Source organism: Bicyclus anynana, chromosome 21 (assembly GCF_947172395.1).
Source record: "Bicyclus anynana chromosome 21, ilBicAnyn1.1, whole genome shotgun sequence".
NCBI classification, from domain to species: Eukaryota; Metazoa; Arthropoda; class Insecta; order Lepidoptera; family Nymphalidae; genus Bicyclus; species Bicyclus anynana.
This window is the reverse complement of record NC_069103.1, coordinates 5929818-5947325: the sequence shown is the minus strand read 5'-3', so window position 1 is coordinate 5947325 and position 17508 is coordinate 5929818. Positions and strand designations below refer to the sequence as shown.

Below are 17508 nucleotides of genomic sequence, written 5' to 3'. Positions count from 1 at the left end.
TCATATTGATATAGAATTTCCACCATGGACATAGTATTTTCCACAGAGTCCCATCACATTCACATTTCACAACCAAGGAACATCACAACACTAGTCAGTCACTCTCACATATTTGTCATCAAATTCAAATGACATTGACATTTGATAGATTGACGAAGGCAGGCAAATGATTGGATTGTGCTAGTTTAAAAGTGTTGAATTTTCTAAAAATTATCACTAAAAGATGCTTATATTTAATATATAATGCATTTTACAGTAAAAATTCTGCCTCGTATTTGATATATTTCTTTTGATTTCTCAAAATTTATAATTATTTAAGGTTATAAACCGCAAGTTTAAGCAGTATCAGTATTTACACGTATGCAGTAGTGCTACTGTGAAATTGTGTTTTTGTGATATCAAACCTGAAATGTCGTGAAATTAGCATTTAATAAATATATTTATTTAAAATGCTGCCTCTTATACAAAAGGATACACGAGTATCGCGCGGTGGGATTAGAGGCTTTCCTGAGAGGTTCCAAAATTGGCTCAGACTGATATTTTCAGATAAAAATTCAAAGAATTTATTTCTTTTCCTCATATTAAATTTGTCTTTTGCATTTGTTGAATTGTTTTATGGAGTATGGACAAATAGTTTAGGTGAGTAATAGTGTTTATTATTGACTAAATAAATAGTGTATGTTGATAAACAGTTGCCTTAAGATTTACTTACTTTAGCTTGTGTACCAAACTATGGTTGATTGGCTTTGGTATAAGCTAACGAGCAGAAGTACAGCTGCTTAAATATTTATTTAATTTACTTACTGTTAATTATTCTAATGTGGTTGATGGTAAATAAGTCAGACACTTAATATAGTATGTTGTAAATAATAACTTTTATGTGATAATATTTTAGATTGAGGTAGAATAAAATAAGAAACTTAAGCTAACTTAATAACTATACAAACACCAAAGAGATAGAGCCTCAATAGCTCAATGGTAAGAAGGGTTGGCCTCATCATCGAGGGGTGGTAGTTCGATTCCCGCCCTGTTGGTCTATTGTTGTACCCATTCCTAATACAGTCTTTCCCGACTAGTCGACTAGTTGGAGGGGAAATATTGGTCATATTAAAAAAAAATTTAGTGAATATTCTTTTTCTTTAAAAAAAAAAACTATGCTCATGTAGAAGAATGCTGGCTGCATTTCATTTGCATTGCATTTCAGTGTTAAACAGCCAGCCAGCATGAAAGAAGTTGATCCTTAGCATAAATAATACTCCACCAGCCCTTCTGTCACTAACCACAGTGAAATATCTCTCAAATATATTTTTTTCCACTGTGACTCAAATAGGCTATTGAATTCCATTGCAAAATTCATATTAAAAATTATTAATTATTTTATCTATGTGTTAAGGTCATCAAGAATATGCCCTGATACGGCTGATACTTGCAAAAAATTACTCAGCCCTTCAGTTGAAGCCCTTCACCTTGAGGTTGAGGCAACTAATTGTGGGGGAATTATTAGGAGATATTTTGGCACAGCAACTGTTTTATCTCCATAAAAAAATATATTATATTTGGGATTAAAACATGTATATTATGATTGGTTTCAGGTCTAATATCCGATGCATTCCACATGTTCTTTGACTGCACCGGCCTGGTCGCAGGCCTGGCTGCATCACTAGTATCCAAGTGGAGGGCTAACGAACGCTTCTCATACGGCTATGCCAGAGCTGAGGTGCTGGCGGGCTTTGTAAATGGGCTCTTCTTGCTTTTCATAGCCTTCTTCATCATGAAGGAAGCTGTTGAGCGTGCTATTGAACCTCCAGAGGTAAATATTTAGTTTTCTTTTTTTTTTAATATTAACTAATGTGTTAATTTCATTGAACAGCAAATAAGTATCATTGAATGGGATCTCCACATGGACAATGTTGTGGTGTCTGCTTGTATTGTAAAAAATATAGATAGATAGATATACTTTATTTGCACACCACAAAGACAAATACAAGTGAAATAGAAACATTAAGAAGAGATCAGCATACAAAATTCGGCCTTATCGCTAAATAGTGATTTCTTCCAGGCAACCTTCAAACCTAAAATATAATACAGTTATGCTAATGTTAAAATACCTAAAGAAGTTCTGCATCAAATAATATTCTATTCTAGAGGCATACTTAAATTGGACAAATACTACTCTTAGTGACAAGTGTTTGATATTAAGTTAATAAATAAAATTAGTTTCTAATTACTGGCTCATTAATTTATTGTTGTTCATCAATATTATAATATAAATTATTTTATCTTATAGGAAATTGATTGTCAGTTGGAATCAGGAAAAACTTGATTACATAGATAACTTTGAAAATAGATGTCCAATATTAGTAATAATTAATCAAAACTGCATAAATAAAATCAAACTTTAAAAGACGTTATTTTGAAAGCAATAGTAACATTTATCTATAAAAAAATATTTGAAAGTAATATTTGTAAATAAAAAATATACTGTATTTTCACTGTATTTCATACCCCATAACAAGTGAACAATTTAACCGATTATACCAATAATATTTTTAATTAATGTTTTCTATAGACGGTTCTTAAGGTATGAAAGCATATGTTATTTACTTCTCGTTATTTTCTCAGAAATGGGATACAGTTAGCTCATAATAAAACATACTATAAATATTTTAATCAAATATGTATTAAAATCCAATTTATGTGATAAACACGAAACTTTCTATTCCTATAGATATTTCAAAACTGCTTTCTCAATCTCGCGCGTAATTGTCGACAGAGCACGTATTTTCCGATTGTTGTGTTGTACAGAATCTTATTTTATCTTTCAACATTGTTATGTAACTTATGCAGTTTCTAAATAGATTCTTATTCTTCTATACTAATATTATAAAGAGGTAAACTTTCTGAGATTGTAGGGGGTAATTTCTGGATCTACTGAACCGATTTTGAAAATTCTTTTACCAATATAAAGGCACATTGTTTGTGAGTGTCATAGGTTATTTAATCCCCATATTTATACAAGAATGGATTACACTAGAAAGCGCAGTGGACTGACAACATCAAGCGAGTCACAGGGATTTGCTGGAAGCAGGGGGCTCAGGGTTGTGATGTTTGGTAGTCCATACGAAAGGCCTATTTTCTGCAGTGAAGTCCATTAATTGATATGATGATGATGATGTTAATTGGAACGGCATGATTTAGTTTTTGCCTATAAATTTAGTATTATTGGTCCTCCCTATATTACGAAATCCTTCTTATTGTTACGAAAATATAATATACTTAGATATCCTACATACCCATATTAAAATGCATGCATACCTAAACTTTGTTAACAGCCAGTGCTGGTCAAAACTTTATCTGATACATACACAAATAAATATAAGGATGATAAAGCCCTACTACAGGATACCTAAACCCAAAAAATTACAATAAACAAAACAATCTTAAATCACTTTTAATTTCACATATTTTTTTCGTTTCAGGTAAAACATGAACGTCTTCTAGTTGTGTCCATTCTCGGTCTACTAGTCAACTTCGTAGGAATATACGCATTCCATCACGGCCATGGGCACGGTCACGGCGGGCATGGGCACTCGCACGGCGGCGGGCACGGGCACTCTCACAACCACAACTCGCACGGGCACTCGCATGACGACATCGAAGCTCCCACCGGCGCCGGCTCTGCCATCATGCGCGGAGTGTTCCTCCACGTACTCGCTGACACCCTCGGTTCCGTCGGAGTGATAATATCCGCTATACTGATGCAGGCGTTCGGCTGGATGAGAGCCGATCCGATTTGTTCGATGGCTATCGCCTTACTAATAGCAGCTAGTGTGTTCCCGCTAGTGATGGACTCTGGTGGTGTTCTCATGCAACGGACTCCAGTGTCTCTAGAGCGCGCCCTCCCCAATTTGTACACCAGAGTGGTAGGCTTGGCTGGTGTACACTCGGTGCAGGACCCCCACTTTTGGACTCTTTGCAGTGATATACATATTGGCGCTATCAAACTAGAAGTGGCCAGGGAAGTGGATCCGCGGTACATTACCGAACAAGCGTCCAGGATATTCCGGGAGGTGGGTGTCAAACATCTAACAGTCCAATTGGATTACTCACCACTTTGATTAGCAAAATGTATCACAAAGTGTACATAATATCACCCACAGTGGGTGTTCTAGTGTATATAAGACAGTAATTTAATTTTGTGAGCGCAAACTATCAATATCCGCTGTTTGGAATGAGATTCGTAGATAAAGAGGAATGCCCATCCCCGGCCCAGGCCTACGCTTACCGCCCGGCAACTTATATCTAAAAAAATCTTGATAATTCTACTAATAATGAAATCATTACTTTATCCAAAAAAAGTTTGCTACAACGTTTTACAACATGTTTAATTTGTGCACAACAGGGACAAGCTAAGATCTTTGACTGAACAGCCTGAGTATTACGATATTTTTTGAGGATTTATGATTGGTTTGTTTGTTATAGCAGAAACTAATAAAACAAAAAGAATAATACAGATTTAAATGTTGTGGAGTGATAAAAAATGTATTTTTCTTCAAGTAGCATACTTTTATTAAGCCAATAATTTAATCAGATTCTTATTTATACATCCTATTATCATCTCCATATACTTTTATACGGGGGTATACCTGGATTCCCTGGGCCGATGTTGTATGGGCATTGCCCTTTGCAAAAGGTTTGAGATGTATATAGTGTTAAATTGTCTGAAAAAATTAGGTTGCGTGCAATAAGCAAGGTGCTTAAATGCCGTTGACTGTCATGATAGCTGGGAGTCAATACGTAGATAGATTTCTATTTTCAGAAGACGCTTTGGGTTCTGTTGTAATAATAAGGTAAACACTAAGTCTGTCTGTGTGTATCAAAACTGAAGCATAAGCAAAGCAAACATATGTTTAAATTATTATTTGTCTGTGAGAGTTGCCAAGCAACATTTGTTGGTAAACGGGTTTCTATATCACTCGCCTCCGCCTTATTTAAATAATACAACACGTGTCTGCTGTGAACACTAGTAGTAAACACACAAAAGTGTTGTCATATCTTAATACATTCAAAAACAAGCTAATTTCTTGATGTAGAATAACTATTAACTCTATTAAGTTATTAAAATGCCTAGCTTATTTCATCATCAGTAACAGCCTATTTTAATGGCCTCCATAATATATGAGAGGGGATATGGAGCTTGGACTCACCACACTACTCCAATGCAGGTTGGCGGGCTCAGGCTGTTGATGGGTTTTTCTTTGGGACTCCTCAAGTCCTTGCTCTTATAGATTCTATCAAAACAGCTGGAATTAATTGGTTGTGTATAGATTTTTTTTGTTGATCTTTTATAAATTATATGTACCTACAACTATTTTGAATTATTTACCATATTAATTTGTTTATGTAAAATACTATTATCTACTTTCTGTGTTCTATATCTAAGTATTTCGTTTTTTTTAATTACATAAATGTTAATATGAAAAGAAAGCATTCCATAATACATGTTATTATGTAAATTATCCATATTACTGTGCTCTATAGATAATTTTCAATTTTATTTTTAACGTTTTATATTTTATTTTTGATTGGTTGATAACAATATTATGTATGAACCTTATTTTTTAAATATATAAAATATTGACTAGATATCATCTTCAATCTTGATATTTTTCGTCTTCTGATGCAGCAATGTATGATTACAACCCATATTTGGGAATTAACCTCAAGTGACCTGTAATTTTCTTCTGCAACTAACTTCACATTAACCTCAAAAGAAAATGGACCTGTAATTTTCTTCTGCTAGTAACTTTGTGTACCTACTTATTTGTCTTGTACCTATAAATTTTTGTACAGGCCTATTTATATCAACAAAATTATCTCATACGAGAAAAATACATTGTTTCTACATCCTTTTCCCCCCTACTGTGACTTCTGAAGCCTGCCGTGAAAACGTACAGGGTCATTGGGTTGGCTATTTAAAAGCCTAAGTATGTGGGCTTGAGGCCAATAGGCCGGGATATGCTCGCGTCAAAACGTTTTAAATGCGGCGATCCGGGTGATGCCTTCGTCGATGTCGACGGATACATTGTCCAATAGCTCGGGGTTCAAATATTGCTCTCTTTCGTCTCATACACAACGAAAGAGAGAGCGATATTTTTGATACCTCCGCTATTGGTAGACGTATGTCTCCTCTCGAGCTAAGTCGTGGTGCACATTTCAGGCCTAAAGGCGTCCTCACACAGATGACTGATCCTGCGAACCGCGATATTCAACTACAAGTTCAGAAGCTAGTGCGCTTTTAGTTTTAGGCGTTCTGCGGGGCTATCTTATGTATCTCCATTCAAACACGAAAAAGCCGTTATTTACATATATTCCGCTCACTATTGAGATCGAGTCTCCTCTCAGAATGAGAGGCAGGGTTAGGGCTTAGTCCACCTCGCTGGCTGAAGTGATTGGTAAACTTCATACTCAGAGAATTAAGAAAATTCTCAGGTACGCAGGTTTTTCTCACGATGTTTTTCCTTCACCTTTTGGGACACGTGATATTTAATTTCATAAAATGCACATAACTGAAAAGTTGGAGGTACAAGTCTTCGAACTTCTGGGGGCTGTATTCGAACTTCGAACTTACGCCCTCCGAATCGAAGGCAGAGTATCGAGTGCGAACGATTTTTGGCCGGTAAATTCAAAAATTGTTCGTACTCGACTGAAATACTAAAGTAGTCCGACCTAGGCTTAAAAGGTTAAACGTCCAACTATTTATTTACTAATAATTTCGTTTTTTTGGTTAAGATTTAGTGTTAACGTGACGTCATGAAACAGTTAAAAATATAAAACATCAGGCATTTTGGCTCGTATTGTCAAAAAAATATTCACGTCTCAAATAAACATGATTTTTTTTCATTCTTGAAGAACGATAATGAACAATTGAAGACCATTTAAAAAAAAAGCGTTAAATAGCCTATTACCTCTAGGCTAGGCTTTATATTGAAATGCCCGATAGGCCTTTCATGTATCATCATAATAAATTAACATATAAATTGAGATTATAGTAATATGTAAAATCGCCAATTGCAATCACTTTACTGTGATATTTTAACAAAGCATTTAGTATGAAGTTATTATTTTTTTAAATAAAATGAAGAGAACATCAAATTCATATCTCTTCATTTTTGTCTTCTACTGGAAAACGAATATTTATTTCATTTAATGGGATTCGCTAGATTCTATAGATTGATTAAGATTTGAAGTAGTTTTAGGAAACAAATTTGCTTGTGGTCTTTTGTATTTTTGATAAAATTAGATAAATTATAAAGGTTAAAGAAATTAAACTACACAATTTTTTAATAAATCATTTCTTAAAATCCTTAGTGACAAGAAATCATATTATACAGACAACAAACATAATTTAATAATAAATCTGTTAAGTAAATGAAATTTGTTTTATTTAATACAATATACCGTGACGTCGCCACGAGATCTACGAAGAATGATATAATCACACTAGGGTATTGTGATGTTGGATTTTTTTATTGAAAACTCAGACCAATTATTGCATAGGAGTTACCTGTCATAGTATATGATCAACGATCTAATGCGATTATAAAAACAATCTAGTGTTTCTCAGATAGCATGGGTACAGTGACAGTTCGTTTCACTCTTGAAAGTTTACCGCGATTCACGATAGTAGTACGTAATACGAACGCCATAAGACAACTGTCACCGTACCCATGATAATATCTGAAAAACACTTTAATACCGATGTTTCATAATTGTAATTGTGTTAGTCGGTTAAAGAGCTCTGTAAAAATATATTTTTGTGTAGTTGAATGGTGTAAAAAACATGCAAAAATTTCTAGTTTTAGTATAAGATATATACCAAAGTCCAAATCTAAATTCGTTTTCCTTAGAAAATCACAATTTTGTTTGTGAATTTGGGTGAGATACAGGTCCTTCTATAATTGGTCTGAGACTGAAAATGAAAGTTTTACAATGTACTATTGGAAATAGGTTAGAAAATGTATGTAGAATTTGCTAAAAAAGTATAAAATGAAACAAGACGTGAAATGATATAAATATATTAAATGAACAAATAAAACATTACAGTGAAAAATGATTTTTAATTTAATTTCATACTATAATATTGTTTATTTTCTTGATTGGTTATAGGTTAATTAAAAAAAAATTATCATTTATTGACAATATTGTGCAAGAGAACAATAATAGAAATGTTTCATAAAACAATAATTGCATAAAAAATGCCACTGCAATTTGAATTATATTTGTACAAATCTTTATTATTTTTTTATACATTATCTTTAAAAGGTGGACCTTCTAAATGTTTTATATGATGAATAGACTACCAATATTACTGTTGTCATTTTCTTATTCTGTTGTGAATAGCAAGTTTTTAAAAATTGAAAGAAATGCCTTGAGTGAAATAGTTATTAACAGCCTTTACTGGCATTTCTTTGTTTTTAAATCATGAATGGACTCAGAGGTCAGTATCACTCATCCTTGAATATCTTTATTTTTGACATAAATAAACTTGACACTTTATGTTAATCTGTAAACTGGGTAAAGTTTGAAGAACAAATATTATCTCTTACCCAGTGTGACTATATCTAGTATAAAAATAATGTTATTCAATGAGTTTTTTGGCTTTGAAGTATCTGCGAAGATAGAGGACCTGCCACGTGGCTAGTCCTAGAAGGCAGATCATTGAGAACACACTGAAGAACAGCACTCTGTTATTTGTCGACTCTGTAACAAAAAAAAAAGAGACTGTCTATGATGTGTTTCTCTTGCTGATTATAATTGAATAGGTGTTTGATGAGTGCATTAAGTATGAATTCCACCTGCAGGTAGTGGAGAGGTTATATACCTATTTCCTATACAAAACATTATGTACTGACATTACAGAACTTACATATTTCAAGCTATCTATTTATAAAAAAAAGTACACACAATGATTGTGGATGATGTGTCCAGCCACTTACAGGTGTCATCATCATGCAGCTCCTTTTATATAACCCATCCCAACTAGGTGGACCGAAGATATCAAGCGGGTTAACGGGAGCCGCTGGATGGAATAAAGTGTGTGAAGTGTGGAAGTTCATGAAAGAGGCCTATGTCCAGCAGTGGATGTCCATCAGCTGATAATGATGATGATGATGTTGTCAAAATCATCTCTTTAAATTCTTAAGCTTCATCAAAACTATACATACCATTAGTGTCTCTCATCTCTTCCTCTCTCTTCCTCATCAAAGTGAAGTCCTGAACAATCGCTTCTGATAAATCTTCTAATCTCTTTAGTTCCATCTCCATGGGCTTTAATTTGGCAGCTTCAGCTATCTGTATGAGGCAATTATGAGTATTACATTTTATAAACAGTTAATTATTGACAATTAGAGCATAATAAAGGTCTTCTATATAGATGGCATATTGATTAAATACTAGATGGCACTTGATTTCAAAGAAAAAAACGTTATTTTATAAACTAGCCAAACTAAACTTTTAACTAGCCCATTTTTTTCATCTATATCCAAGCAAAAATAATACCTTTGAGTTTGGATTTTACTTATTAGTATTACTTGACAATGCAAAATTAACATGATTATTGTTTTATATCCAGTATAAACAAAATTTAACTTTTCAAAGTGTAAGTTTTGTATAAGACTATATAAGTTTTGCACATGAGAATTAGCATCAGAGATTAATTAGACTTGTGGATATGAATAATGCAAATAGAGTATCTTGTAAATATCACCTCTTTGCTTCAATAACATGATATCTCGAAAATTACTAATTTACAGGAGCATATTTTTAACTTTTGTGTCGAAACTAATGTGTTTTCCAACTAAATTTAAAATACATCATTAAGTATGAGGGTTATTATATTTATTTGATATCACGTTATTGAAGTAAAGAGGCGAAATATCAATTTAAAATATGTTTATTGTGTCATGCAATAAGAAATAATTCAGTTACTTTAGTATGAAAAATGTATATAAATAGTTAATAGCAGACAAGTTTTAACAGTTACTTTATTTAGTAAGGTCAGGGGAAACCACACAAGTGCACACAAATTACCCATTTCTAGTAGATAGATGTAGATTGTGTCATAGAAGAGTTACCGATAAAAAAATAAATTAAATATGCATGAGTATATAAATTTTCTTATGTACAAATATTGAAAATAAGTTATAGATTGTAAACTAAACAATATAATTAATTGACTGTGGGTTACTTGAAAACCCTTAAATTTTTTGTTCAGTAACTTGATTGGCTTTTCGGCTATAGTTCTAGGGTTTAAAAGGGAAACCCATATAGGATGAATTTGTTGTCTGTTAAGACTCTTTAGCTAGGTAAACCATGTAAGTATTGATATGAAATTAAAATCATATGCTTAGGTCTATAGTTCCTTGAAAATGTGAAAACCTTCTGTTAGCTTCTAAGTTAATGTAAAAAAGATATTGGTGTTGTTGTTGCAAAAAACATACATATACAGTATACACTCCCCAGGAAATCTAAATTTAGGGTACTTTCCGTTGACCAATACATTGATAATTAATTTGTAAAAAATGTACTGACAAGTATAGAACCATTGGCGGAGAGTTCAAAACGGACATCTGGTTTTTAATATATGTAACCATTGCTGGACTGTGATATAAACAAGCAACAAACTAATTAACTTTGCTGCATATTCTCTGCTGAATGGGTGGTATAAATATAGATCAAGCCAACTGATTAGGCAACTAGATATTATTAAATCCTATAAAATCAATATATTATATCTAAATTTATAAAGACCTGGATCTAGATTTATCAAGTTCTGAGAATCAAGATCCTTAAATTATAAAGCAATGAATATAGTATAATTGCAACAGTTGTCATCATACTATTTACATAATATGAATGAATGACAACTTATTGTAGGTATAATATAATTTATTATTAAAAAAAATAGATAATACTTACGCCTTCATAATTCTTTGCTTCAATGCCTACTTTGATGTCCAAAGATACATCTTGTGGCACTCCTCTGTGGTCTGGAAATATTCATTAAAAATTATTTTATTATTATAATACACTAGCTGACGCCGCGCGGTTCCACCCACGTGGTTCCTGTTCCTCTAGGAATACGGGGATAAAATATATCCTATAGCCTTCTTTGATAAATGGGCTATCTAACACTGAAAGAATTTTTTAAATCGGACCAGTAGTTCCTGAGATTAGCGCGTTCAATCAAACAAACAAACTCTCCAGCTTTATAATATTAGTATAGATACATATTGAAATTATCAGTTATTAATATAAACTGTTACTCATTTAATAATGGCTATAATGCTATACTAAGTTATACAATTGAAGTAAATATCATAAACTTACTAATAAGATAAGATAAAAAACCAACGAAACCAATAGATATATTTTGAAAAACAAAAATGAAAATGAACAGATTATTATGGCACATATTGACAAGGAAAATTGAACACAGAGAAACTATCTGGCATAGACCAACAAAAGGAGAAAGCTAGGCCAAGATAAAATTGGATTGATGAAATAATAAGAAAAACCAATGAAGATTGGATCACAAATATACAGAGAGTTAAATGGAGGAGACATTCACTTTACACAAAAATGTTTTTGTAAAATTTTGTTATTCTATTCATGCACATGGCAATTTATTAGTAAACTCTCTTCTTCTGTTTCATAGTTCATATTGGATCACCACTGAATACCAGCAGAGATGCAAGAGGACATTTTTTCTCACCTGAGGGTACTTTTGATATGAAACAGACTTCGAATGTGTCATATGTTTCAGTCACAAATGTGAACTTTCCTTTTGTGACATGATCTTTTGTCGCCAGTATGTGGCCCTTCGAATCACGTACCTGTAACAAAATTGCATGTTTATAACATCTATTTATGTATAAACCCAATGTGAGACAAGTCACTGCGTGGGTCCATTGTGTGGAAACAAAAAGAGAAATTGAGAAAATCTCCGAGCAGAGATCAGGATTTAATCGGACCCTAACAGGTGTAGGGTTAAGGAATTCCTTTAAAATTAATTAACACCCTAAAAGCAAAAATGTAAAGACGCACACACTTCTCACTATCAATGCTACCAATCAAATTACCTTACTGATTTGACCAGTAATTATCAAATAGAATTTTTTTTATTTTTTTATTTTATTTATTTATCAAATAGAATATTGTTAATATGTAATTTTGTGTAACAAGTCAGTAATGAAATGATAACATTACTTTAGTAAAGTTCTTCTCCTTTGAATTTAGTTTAGTAATTTTACAGCTGAATAAACAAAGATGTACTGCAAACCAATAAACTTTTAGCATGGTAGATCCGTGATAAGAGCCATGATAGCCCAGTGGATATGACCTCTGCCTCCGATTCCGGAGGGTGTGGGTTCGAATCCGATCCGGGGCATGCACCTCTAACTTTTCAGTTGTGTGCATTTTAAGAAATTAAATATCACGTGTCTCAATCGGTGAAGGAAAACATCGTGAGGAAACCTGCATTCCAGATAATTATCTTGATTCTCTGCGTGTGTGAAGCATCCGCATTGGCCAGCGTGGTGGACTATTGGCCTAACCCCTCTCATTCTGAGAGGAGACTCGAGCTCAGCAGTGAGCCGAATATGGGTTGATGACGACGATGGTAGATCATCTTTATAATAAATAACTTGAATGTAAAATGTTTTCAGATAGCATGGGTAAGGTGACAGACGCATGTATGACGTTCATAATACATACTATTATCGTGAATCTGGGCAAAATTTCAAGAGTGAAACGAACTGTCACCCGCACCATCCTACATAAAACGAACTGTAATATTGTGTTCATAAAAAACATATTGTAGATATGTGTATTGTATCTATACAAAATACTATGTGTATGATCTGTTTAGAGAGTTCTGTCTGTTGTATATTCTTGGAATGAAAATGAAAATCGGTCAACTTATATTTTTATGCTATATTACACCAGAGTTTCGGCCAACAATGAATGATTACCGACGAATTAAGAGCAACCTACAATTTGTGATTTGACCGACCGTATGTTTAATAAACACAAAGGATAACTTACAATATAGTCAACTCTTTGACCGCCGACTTCTGTTACCGCATATTCTCCAGCGACGAGCACGTTAGCGTGCAATTCTTCTTTCAGACACTTTTGGGTATTCGGCACTAGGCTCCACGTTAGACAGTCGCAGCCGTGCCATAAAACGCTCAAAAACAATACGAGATAGTGCACCTCCATGTCAGAAATTGTATTTTCTATTATTATCCAGTAGTTAATTCACAATTCATAACTTTTAAAATGTGAAAACAAACATAATTCAGTGTCAAAAAGACCGATGAGTTGGCCCAAAAAAAGAGAAACGTTGTCGCTATGGTTGTCGCAAAGAAAAATAATAGACAAATGTAATGTTGCCCTTGCCATTAACACTTATTATGTTTGTTCAGAGCTGCCAATACCCACTTTCTTAATTCCCCAGAAATCGAAGTAAAATTCCCCAAAAGTAAAGAGAACAATTCGTCTGAGACTGGGTATCTAGTCTATAGTGATCTGTGTTGGGTATGAAAGATTCTGCGATGCGTGACTTCACGTTTATGTCCTGTCCTTCTAACTCCTTTACCTTATAATTACCCACCTAGTCTATAGTGATCTGTGTTACCCACTATCTTTGATAACCATTGACTTGTGTGTCTGAATCTTGAATATTAGAATTATACATTATGGCCTGTGAATTAATAAAGAGACTTCAAGTAAATAACTCTTTGTTCTATTTTTTTCTCATTTGTAACGCTAAAAACACTAAGCAATCAGAAAAGCTGGAATCAAAACTCAAAAAACCTGATACAGTAAAAAAAGAACAAACGTCAATTTTCTAACCTTGTTTGTTATGAAAAACAACTTTTCCAACCAATTTTTTATGTACGCAATAATTTCTTATTCTATTACATTTTTAAATAAATTCATACTTTTGCATGTTTGTCATAAGATTTGTCTTTAAACACTGTATAAGTTTGAAAATAATGAAATGTATTTAATTTACACAACATTTTCGTATCTTCGAAGTTAATTTGACAGATGATAAAATAGGTTTTCCGCTAAATTACTTCAGCAATTAAGAATATTTGTGTAGTTTTCAATGTTATCAACATAAAACTGCCAAGGATTGTTACAGTAAGTGGTATTATCAATGTCTTATTGAAATGTTTATGTTTACATAATAAGTTAAATAACCCTGAATAAGTACTGTAGGTTTACTATCTAAGAATTTACTAGCATTATAATAATTCAACGCAATGTTTCTTGTAAACAGTGTTACGCGCATTTATTATCTTCTAACCTACATGCTTATGACCCACATTTTGAGCATGCATCAATATGGGTCTATATAAAGCAGTAACCCAAAACACATTAGACTAGTGAGGTAGGTCTAAGCTCAATATCCCCTCTCCTATGGAGATACTAAGGAGGTTTGGCACTGTAGTAGGCTCTTAAACATTATACTAATCTCTCTCTCCGCGTCGTGTTCCTCATTACTGAGGGTCGTGACCCCTATCACACATTCATAACTTTTTTCCGCACGATGTCACGCCATGCGGCTCGGCTTTTCGCGACTTGTAGAGCATCGTGTACTTTTGTATCGAGAGTGGTGCGGATTTGATCTGACCAACGCATCGGGCTACGTCCCCGAGGTCTCTTTCCTTCCACTTTGCCAGTGATAACAAGTTTCTCTAGGTTATCTCCTTCTCTCCTGGCAATGTGACCGAAGTACTCAAGGATCCTCTGAAGACAGGCGGTGGAAAGTCTTTTCGAGATGTTGAGTTGTTTCAACACCGATACATTGGTCCTATGCGCTGTCCACGGAATACGGAGCATTCTTCGCCAGCACCACATCTCAAAGGCATCTATGCGATGCCGATCAGCTGATTTGATAGTCCATGTCTCAGCTGCATATGTGAATATTGGAAAGATTAGAGACCGGACAAGACGAATTTTTGTGTTTAAGGAGATGTTCCTGTCTTTCCAAATTTTATGCATTTTCATTATACTAATAATGAGGATTAATGAAGATGTACCAAGCATAGCATATTAGCGTTCTGGTATGATGTCAAGTACAAACCAAAAGTGGTGTGGGTTTTTATCCTCCTTCTAACAAGTTAGCCTGCTTCCATCTTAGATTGCATCATCACTTACCATTAAGTGAGATTGTAGTCAAGGGCTAACTTGTAAAGAATAAAAAAAAAATATTTTGTACAATTTGTACCGTGTTGAGGGCTGGGTGGGGATTAGCAGTTTGAGTGAGCAGTCTAGATGGTCTTTTACATTGTGACACAATGTATTTTCCTCTTCTGTTGTTTGTTGGTAATTATTTATCGACATTGTAAGTTTAATTCATTACATAAATCAATCAAATTTATATTGTTAAAGATGAATTAAACTTACTATGTAGTAAGTTTAATTCTTATTTTTTAATTTGACGGCCTCCGTGGCGCAGTGGTAGGCGCAGTGGATTTACAAAACGGAGGTCCTGGGTCGATCCCTGGCTGGGCAGATTGAGATTTTCTTAATTTGTCCAGGTCTGGCTGGTGGGAGGCTTCGGCCGTGGCTAGTTACCACCCTACCGGCAAAGACGTACCGCCAAGCGATTTAGCTTTCCGGTAACATGGCGTGTAGAAACCGAAAGGGGTGTGGATTTTCTTCCTCCTTCTAACAAGTTAGCCCGCTTCCATCATAGACTGCATCATCACTTACCATCAGGTGAGATTGTAGTCAAGGGCTAACTTGTAAAGAATAAAAAAAAAAAAAAATATGTAAATCAATCAAATTTATATTGTTAAAGACAAAAGAGCAAAACTAAAAAAAAACCCTTAAAAGAACTGACTTCCTAAAACACAAAGACACTAAAAATTTAACTACAATCCTTGCATATCTTTTGGTTTCTTCCATTCTAATCAATACCTTCATACAAGTTAATTTTTGGGTACTCTTGACTTGGCCTTTAATGAAAATGTTCTAAATTTGGTCCAGGAAGGTTTTTGTTCACTCTCGCCTTATAAATCCCCTTTGTTAGTCTCCTTTTGTGCCCAAAGCATACCTTTCTCGATTTTGGTGACTACATCTTGCTTTATAGCACACCATTCTCTAATTACACAATTTCCGACTCTCATTAAGTGATACTCAGACTATAGGTAGAATAAAGTCAAGTATGTTTTCTAAGTAAGCAAATGAATCAAAATGCATATATTTCAAGTTCAAGTTTACAAGCAATTTTAAAACATTAAGTTTGAATAATTGTAAAGACTACCATGGGTTTGGAAGGGAGTTATGCATGCTAACTTTTTCTTTTTTAAATTTCCTCTGTAGTAGTCTCATGGACTGTGATAGCCCTGTGGATATGATCTCTACCTTTGATTCGGAGGGCATAAGTTTGAATCTGGTCCGTGACATGCATGACTTTTCAGTTATGTGCGTTTTAAAAAATTAAATATCACCTGTCTCAAACGGTAAAGGCAAAACATTGTGAGGAAACCTGCATACCTGAGAATTTTCTTAATTCTCTACATGCCTTGCGTCTCTTAAGTCTGTCCATTGCATTGGGCAAGTGCGGTGGACTAAGGCCTAACCCCTCTCATTCTGAGAAGAGACTCGTGCTCAACAGTGAGCTGAATATGGGTTGTTGTTTATGGGATGGCAATTTAACACAACTGGAGATAGATTGACACACCCAATAAAGAATTGATCAAATAAGCCCAGCTGTTAATGCTTGATGCTGTGACCAAGGGAAATAGGGATTCACTTTTAAATGCAAATTTTTAAATTTCATATAGATTTAAATAAAAAATACATACAATCATTATTACAAATCATTGATTACTATTGCATTAATAAAATAAATTAAGGCAACTAGGTATTAGATCTTATATAACAAATAATACTATGTTAGCTATAATTAATTAAATTGTGGGTCAAAGGCCCATTTGATTATAAATATCACATATCATGTTCATGATTTGAATTGTGAAACTTGAGTACTAAACATATTGTATCTAATATGGGTAATAATATTATTTGTGGAATTTTTACATCTATTTTGTCCACACAACAAAATCAAAGTTGGCCAAAGTTGTATCTAAAGCATTATTTATGTTAGCAGCAATATTATTTCTTTAGGGATTTCAGGCAGACTATTAGATTAAATGAAGGTGCAATTATTTACACTAATTAGGTAGATTTTAGTAAAAACTGCTAGCATGTAAAGCATAATTAATATAAATAATATATATAAGCTAAAGTGTTTGTTTGGTTGGTTGAACATGCTAATCTCAGGAACTAATGGTTCAAATTGAAAAATTCTCTCAGAGTTTGATAGCCTCTTTAAATAATGAAGGCTGTCTTTATAGCCTCTTCTTTAATTATACTCACTTGCGTGAAAATAATGTCATAGGTAGCATTTTTTTTATTCTTTAC

The 17508-nt window shown here is 33.7% G+C and overlaps 3 protein-coding genes across 4 annotated transcripts in view; 2 read left to right on the top strand and 1 right to left on the bottom strand.

Annotated features, from left to right (window-relative positions):
- Positions 1-123: 123 nt before the first annotated feature.
- LOC112056849 (zinc transporter 7) lies at positions 124-8116 on the top strand. The gene is made up of 3 exons (XM_024097336.2): positions 124-639; positions 1593-1810; positions 3480-8116. The coding sequence occupies exons 1-3, from the start codon at positions 450-452 to the stop codon at positions 4116-4118; spliced, it is 1047 nt and encodes a 348-aa protein (XP_023953104.1). The 5' UTR covers positions 124-449; the 3' UTR covers positions 4119-8116.
- Positions 8117-8258: 142 nt separating this feature from the next.
- LOC112056836 (transmembrane emp24 domain-containing protein bai) lies at positions 8259-13435 on the bottom strand. Its single transcript, XM_024097327.2, has 5 exons — positions 13108-13435; positions 11777-11897; positions 10981-11051; positions 9228-9354; positions 8259-8763 (listed from the first exon to the last, which is right to left on the bottom strand). The coding sequence occupies exons 1-5, from the start codon at positions 13282-13284 to the stop codon at positions 8642-8644; spliced, it is 618 nt and encodes a 205-aa protein (XP_023953095.1). The 5' UTR covers positions 13285-13435; the 3' UTR covers positions 8259-8641.
- Positions 13436-13835: 400 nt separating this feature from the next.
- LOC112046916 (steroid hormone receptor ERR2) overlaps positions 13836-17508 on the top strand; it is a 56348-nt gene continuing 52675 nt past the window's right edge. The window contains exon 1 of one of the 2 annotated variants that reach the window (XM_052888074.1): positions 13836-14214. The gene's annotated coding sequence lies outside the window, so the exon portion shown is untranslated. The remainder of the gene's footprint in view (positions 14215-17508) is intronic. The other variant, XM_052888073.1, reaches the window with a different exon arrangement.